This window comes from Gobius niger (genome assembly GCF_951799975.1).
Source record: "Gobius niger genome assembly, chromosome: 1".
Taxonomy (NCBI): domain Eukaryota; kingdom Metazoa; phylum Chordata; class Actinopteri; order Gobiiformes; family Gobiidae; genus Gobius; species Gobius niger.
The window spans coordinates 28,910,805-28,918,569 of NC_136852.1; the positions used below are offsets into that span (position 1 = coordinate 28,910,805).

Below are 7,765 nucleotides of genomic sequence, written 5' to 3' on the forward strand. Positions count from 1 at the left end.
TGATGGAAGGATGGGTCAAATGCGAGCGGACCAGATCTACGAAGACGGTCAAGGTCTTACAAAGCTGCAAATCCCGTCTGACACGACTCCTACAGTTTGAGAAGCACTGGTTCAAACGAAAGGTGCGCTTCTTGATGCTCGGAAAGTGGTTCATGCACAGAGAAAAGAAAACACCGCTTTGAGCAAACAGACCGGTGTTTGTGGGTGAACCCGCTCTGACGCCTCGGTCCTTATCGCTCCTCAACAGGGCGGTGTTTCCCAAAGGCGGTGACCAGAAGTGTTGTTTTGTGGAGCAGAGGTGGGTCATGAATCATAACTCTGACAATAGCTCGAAATGACTTTGCTATCAGGGAAAACCCATATCGGATTTGCTTGACTCGGATCTGGAGATGGGAAAGGTCGTGGAATGTTTCGAGAAATCCCTATACACGCCACCCTTTAAGTTTATTTTTGCACCTTTTCTGGACAAATATTTAGTTCATCCCTTTAATGGTGCACAGCGGTTTAGTCTTTGGAGGACGAGTGATGATTACGCTAAATACTAGGGCTGAGACAATGCGCTTTTGTCGCGATCCAATACGTATCACGATACCCAGGGCCCGATACGATACATATTGCGATATATAATATGTTCCAATGCACAAAGTATTAAATTGCTGATTTTCCATTGAAACAAACTGCAATCATTTACCCCGAATGAGTTTACTAGGAAAGCACCAGTTGAGTTTCCAAAATGTTGGAAAAAATTAAAGATAAAAATCAGTTAAAGATAAAAAAGCGCAAATTTTTAAAGTTTGTCACTTTTGTTGAAACCAGTCAGCACAAACAAAACTATCTTTAGGTCAAAAACATGTATATATGTATATATTTTTATAATAACTGAGTTGAGTATCAAAAGTGATACATAGTTTCCGATACAATAAATGTATAACAACAACAAAAGTATTCCGATATATATTGAAAAACAATATTTTGTCCCAGTCCTACTAAATACTCATCAGGGAATTTTGTGATATATAAAGTGTTAACCTTTTCAAAACAGTAATAGTTTAAGCGTGTTGATGTGATGTGAGATTTGAGATCTCTACAGAAGCCTACAGTTTAAAATTGAGGTGGTGGACAGGTTAGAGTTCCATGAATGTAACAATGAAAACTCTTAAAAAGCACATTTTTTTTCCACCTTGGTTTTTCGGGCTAATATCTCTGTCGTTACTGGGACAATCCTCATGAAATAAAAACGCTCACCAGGCTCAGTGTCTTTTCTGTCAGCGCGGATAAACTAGAGTCCAATTACTTTCTCATAGAGGTGTCCAAATGTGATGGCAATATTCAGCCCGATGTTGGTCAGATGAAATGACAATGAGTTTGTTTAATCTAATCACTCCCAAATAATGATCAATTTCAACATTTTTCAATTGTTCTTTTGGAGATTTCTTTCCCATTGAGTTTAAAAGTGGAATTTGCTGATGCCAAAATCACAGAATGGGGGACAGGGACCAAATACATCTCTCTATGGGAAAAAGAACACACATAAAAATCTCATAAATGTAAAGTCCTTATCCATATTTGTTTGTTAGCTCCACAAACCTGCCATTGTAATGATTTGGCTGAAAATCCTTCTAACTGACCAGTATTGTCACCACTTTTGGACACGCTCATGAGAAAACAATAAGACCTTATAGTCGTGACCTCAGTGCTGACAGTTCCACATGGATAGGTCCCGCTACGACAGAGATATTAACCAATAAACAAGGTGCAAACAAAACTACACGGTTACCATAGTTACCACAGTAGATATACTAAGCTGCCCGGCCATTCAGTTTTAAACTATAGGCTCTATGCATTATTAAAAAGAAGAATGTTACTTCCTTTTATCAAAATAGTTTTCAAGTTATTTATCTGATCGACCCACCTCTGCAATGTTGTTTTTGTGCCAGTTCTAAGCCTGTGTAATCGGAAAGAGTTGTGTACAGGACAGGCATCCAAGGCAACCGAAATTGAGAATGCAAATCACAGTCAACGAGGTCAAGATCGTCACAAAACTCACAAAAAGTGCAGTAAAAGTCTAAAGTAGTTCCTCAAAAATGGGGTATCGGCCCATTCCCGCGGCTCGCCGGGAAACACCGCCCTAAATCTGGATTCTCAACCCTGTTTGGACCAGACCAGGACCAGGTCTCGCTCTGACTGGAACCTGAACCCAGCACATTCCTCAATTATTTACAGCCCGCTCTCTCTGTGGATTCCAGCCCCAGCCCTGTCCAACGAGTCTGTACAAATAGTGCCTGTTTACAAAGTGAAATGGCAGGTATCATACAGTGAGTGGCATAGTGGTTATGCATATCATCATCATCATCATCATCATCAGCAGAGGAAGAGAGAGGGGAGAGAGAGGGGGGTGAACCCTGGAGAGAAGCTCTGGACATTCACAGTCCTCACACCAACAGCCTCCACAGAGCAGTGACGGGCAGAGGGATCATGGACCATGGCCTATTGCTCCGACATGAAGGCCTGCGGTGTTTGCGATAGTCAGACAAGGCCATTACGGGATGTTGTTCCTACAAAAGTAAAGGGAACACAGTCCTATGTACACGTGAGAACAACAGCGCAGCGTCAGGCGTTTCTCCGGGAGTTACTGGTGGCAGACGTGCGCCCCGTCTCGTGGTCCGGTCTATATTTGAGCCAGCAGATGAGCCACGTGACCACCACAGAGAACATGGCCAGGATGCTGGCCACAGACAGGCAGATGGGTCCGGCCGGAGAGGGCGGGATGCTGTGGCTGTGCACGAAGATGAGGCCCATGAAGAGCAGCACGAGCATGGACAGGAAGGAGAAGATGACGCACACGCAGCCCGTGGTCAGCGCCACGCGCTTGCAGCTCTGACAACTGTCGTAGCGCACGGAGTCCTGGGACAGTGTGGTGGCGGTGGACACTGTGGTGGACGGCGTGGCCTGGCTGTGGCTCACGCTGGACGTGCCCGACGCCTCCTCGCGGCGGAGGGCGACCAGGGCCGGGTGCAGGGGCGGGGGGTACGGAGGGAGAGCGTCCTGCGGGAGGGGGTCCGAATCGATGTACAGTGGGAAGTCCTCCGTCACCTTGGTGTTGTTGGGCAGGTTCTGGATCCGGTAGTCGGGCACGGGGGTCCGGTGGCGGCACACGGGGCAGCTGATGCGCCACGGCCGCTCCTCGCGCAGGTGCAGGGTGTTCAGGCACTCCTCACAGAACGTGTGCAGACACTCCAGGATCTTAGGAGCCCGCCGGTCAAGGTCGAAGTAATTGTAGCAGATTTTACACTCGTACTCCTCGTAGGGGAACGCGGAGGACGAGGGGGGGTCCGCTCCGGTGGATGCCAGCTCTACCTCTGCCATGTCATCTTTCGCCATTCACATTCTCCAGAGAAACACAAAGGGAGCTGGCTGATGCTGATGACGGTGCAGTCTGCGCTGCCCCCTCCTCTCCGCGCCCTCATTCACACGGCATCACGTCCCGCCGCCGCTGATCCGCTCCTTTGTGTCTGAAACGATCGGGATCCCGGCTCGGTTGTTGTGTCCCTTCGCCCATTCGCTCGTGCGTGCGTGCGTGCGTGCGTGGGGGATGGATGATGTAATGGCGACGCGAGGCTCATCCAAACTCGCGCAGAGGGAGAGAGGCGTCCGTGTGTCGCTGAGGAGCTGATGCTGTTTGGGGATGTGCGCCTCCGTTACGCACAGCACGCTGCACAACGGGATGAGCTTATTTGGTCAACAGGGGCGTCATCTCACTCTTCCTGTAAACACGTGCCTATTGTGCCAAACAACACACTTCTACACTCGCATCTTTATAACAAACATCACATCTAAACAATCAATAAAAAGTGCTTTTGATAAATGGTCAGTCACTGTCTTTGACTGAGAACACGCTGAAGCCTCAGACACATCATTAAAGCTATGATTACAATGAAAAGAATGGTCTTGGATTTGACGTTGATTTCAGAGAGGGTCAGACAGAGGAGGGTCAGACAGAGGAGGGTCAGACAGGGGAGGGTCAGACAGAGGAGGGTCAGACAGAGGAGGGTCAGACAGAGGAGAGGGTCAGACAGAGGAGGGTCAGACAGGGGAGGGTCAGACAGAGGAGAGGGTCAGACAGGGGAGAGGGTCAGACAGAGGAGAGGGTCAGACAGAGGAGGGTCAGACAGAGGAGGGTCAGACAGAGGAGAGGGTCAGACAGAGGAGGGTCAGACAGAGGAGAGGGTCAGACAGAGGAGAGGGTCAGACAGAGGAGGGTCAGACAGGGGAGAGGGTCAGACAGAGGAGGGTCAGACAGAGGAGGGTCAGACAGAGGAGGGTCAGACAGAGGAGAGGGTCAGACAGAGGAGGGTCAGACAGAGGAGGGTCAGACAGAGGAGAGGGTCAGACAGAGGAGGGTCAGACAGAGGAGAGGGTCAGACAGAGGAGGGTCAGACAGAGGAGGGTCAGACAGAGGAGAGGGTCAGACAGAGGAGGGTCAGACAGAGGAGAGGGTCAGACAGAGGAGGGTCAGACAGAGGAGGGTCAGACAGAGGAGAGGGTCAGACAGAGGAGAGGGTCAGATAGAGGAGGGTCAGACAGAGGAGAGGGTCAGACAGAGGAGGGTCAGACAGAGGAGAGGGTTAGACAGAGGAGGGTCAGACAGAGGAGGGTCAGACAGAGGAGGGTCAGACAGAGGAGGGTCAGACAGAGGAGAGGGTCAGACAGAGGAGGGTCAGACAGAGGAGGGTCAGACAGAGGAGAGGGTCAGATAGAGGAGGGTCAGACAGAGGAGAGGGTCAGACAGAGGAGAGGGTCAGATAGAGGAGGGTCAGACAGGGAAGAGGGTCAGACAGAGGAGGGTCAGACAGAGGAGGGTCAGACAGAGGAGAGGGTCAGACAGAGGAGAGGGTCAGACAGAGGAGAGGGTCAGACAGGGGAGAGGGTCAGAAAGGGGAGAGGGTCAGACAGAGGAGGGTCAGACAGAGGAGGGTCAGACAGAGGAGGGTCAGACAGAGGAGGGTCAGACAGAGGAGAGGGTCAGACAGGGGAGAGGGTCAGACAGGGGAGGGTCAGACAGGGGAGGGTCAGACAGAGGAGAGGGTCAGACAGGGGAGGGTCAGACAGAGGAGAGGGTCAGACAGAGGAGGGTCAGACAGAGGAGAGGGTCAGACAGAGGAGGGTCAGACAGAGGAGGGTCAGACAGAGGAGAGGGTCAGACAGAGGAGAGGGTCAGACAGAGGAGAGGGTCAGACAGAGGAGGGTCAGACAGAGGAGAGGGTCAGACAGAGGAGGGTCAGACAGAGGAGGGTCAGACAGAGGAGGGTCAGACAGAGGAGAGGGTCAGACAGGGGAGGGTCAGACAGAGGAGGGTCAGACAGGGGAGGGTCAGACAGGGGAGAGGGTCAGACAGAGGAGGGTCAGACAGAGGAGGGTCAGACAGAGGAGAGGGTCAGACAGAGGAGGGTCAGACAGAAAAGGGTCAGACAGAGGAGGGTCAGACAGAGGAGGGTCAGGCAGAGGAGGGTCAGACAGAGGAGGGTCAGACAGAGGAGAGGGTCAGACAGAGGAGGGTCAGACAGGGGAGGGTCAGACAGGAGAGGGTCAGACAGAGGAGGCTCAGACAGGGGAGAGGGTCAGACAGAGGAGAGGGTCAGACAGAGGAGGGTCAGACAGAGGAGAGGGTCAGACAGAGGAGGGTCAGACAGAGGAGGGTCAGACAGGGGAGGGTCAGACAGGGGAGAGGGTCAGACAGAGGAGAGGAAAACTGGCCAAGAAACGTTAGCTGTAAAAAGGATTATTTGTATTGATTATTTGTTGACTGTAACAGGAGCTACAGGATGGTGGAATAGTGTGTATAGGCCACCAGGAAGTAACAATCTGCAGTTATGGTAATTGCATTGTTGTAATTGTAGAACAGGAAGTATCCCCTATAGCATCCAGACTTAGTGACACATGACTGAATGATTTTAGTTTAGTCTATTTCTGAGCAGTTTACAATCGTAACTTTTTACAACGGTAAAAACAATAGTCCCGTGTTCCACTATGAGCAAATATTTAGGTGACAGAAGCTTCAGTTTGATCTGTTAAGATGCAGTTCATCTCTTGCGCCATGTTCGTTACAATTATTTTGCTTTTTTTGTATTTCATGTTCTGTTTCACACGATTCATGGCGTCACTGGAAATAAATCAGACTTTTTTTTTTTGCTCAAACAGCTACTCACAGACCTCAAGTTTCATTTTTTTTTTTAACTTTTACTACTACTTTTACTTTTAATTGTCCGAGTCAGCGCAGAAGATCGTCTCGGACTCTCGGACTACAAGCGCTGGAACTCCTCAGGGCTGTGTACTTCCCCCCTGGCTCTTCTCAATGTACACAAACTGCTGCACCTCCAGTCACCAGTCCGTTAAGCTGATCAAGTTTGCGGACGACACCACCCTCACCAGGCTCATCTCGGACGGTGATGAGTCCGCCTACAGGAGCGAGGTGGACCGGCCGGCGTCCTGGTGCAGCCACAACAACCTCCAGAAGACAGTGGAGATGATCGTGGACTTCAGGAAAGACATAGCCCCATCGTCCACCCCTCGCCCTGACAGACTCTCCCACCCCCATCTCCGTTGTGGACTCCTTCTGTTTTCTGGGCACCACCATCACCCGGGATTTCAATGGGAGCCAACCATCGGCTCCCTCATCAAGAAGGCCCAGCAGAGGATGTTCTTCCTGCAGCAGCTGAGGAAACTTAAGCCGCCGATCAAGATGCTGGTGCAGTTTCTACACGGCCATCATCGAGTCCATCCTCTCCTCCTCCATCACCGTGTGGTACTACAGACCGGGAAGCATTGACTGCAGCGCATTTCTCCAGTTCAGCTTTACCCAAATCTAAAAGGTTACAGCATAATCATGAGTAATGCCTCATTTGAAAGTTACGACCAACAAAACTGATCTAAATGGATATTTTTCCTTGAATAGTTGCCGCGTTTGTCACTTTTTCATCACTTTTCTGTTGGTTTTTTGTTGCTCTTTTGTTGCTTTTTTATTGTACTTTCAACGTTTTTATGTGACTTTTTCATCCTCGTCTTTTAGATTTGGTTAAAGTCAGACTGGAGAAAATGTGCTTGGTTCTGGCGAGGGCTAAGAGGTTAAGTCACTTTTGTGCTGGAAGTGACATCACTGTAAGTCGTGATTAGAAAAGGTTGCTCAAAAAAAATTGCAGACACAAATTGCCACAATTTAATTGAGCAACAGTTCCATCGTTAGAACAATGAAAGTGCACTCTGAATGATTAATGAAACATCACTCTTTATGAAGAAGTAAGGTTTCATTAGAGTAAAGTTTATTCTAATCAGTAGACCCTAAAATACCTCAGCCCTTACAGGATGTGTGTCCCAGTTCCTCTGAGTCGTGGTGCGGCAGAACAGATGTGGACGGGCCCATGTGTAACTGTTGACAGTACAGTAAAAGAGGACCTATCACAATCCTGTCCACATCTGTCATGACCCACCATGACACACCATTCTCATGTTATGTTAAGAACTATGCTAACAGGACTAAACAACTTTTAGCTACCAGCACGGGCCGGCATCCAACATGCCAAGCTGCGCAATTACGAATGGATTATATTATTCACCTTTTGGGTTTTTGGACCAAAATAAACACGGAGGAAAAGCTCTTGTTGTCCATGGATGATGATAACAACCTACCGCGATAAAATGCAGACTGCAGAGGGAGACGTTCGGACTTTGAGGGGCGTGAAATGAGTAGCAGGTATGTTTTTGAAATTAA

General features: G+C 49.4%; 1 protein-coding gene across 1 annotated transcript; it reads right to left on the reverse strand.

The window, feature by feature from the left end:
- Nucleotides 1–1,540: 1,540 nt before the first annotated feature.
- Nucleotides 1,541–3,815, reverse strand: rnf228 (ring finger protein 228). Its single transcript, XM_079555643.1, has one exon. The coding sequence runs from the start codon at nt 3,379–3,381 to the stop codon at nt 2,611–2,613; it is 771 nt and encodes a 256-aa protein (XP_079411769.1). The 5' UTR covers nt 3,382–3,815; the 3' UTR covers nt 1,541–2,610.
- Between the last annotated feature and the right edge of the window lie 3,950 nt (nt 3,816–7,765).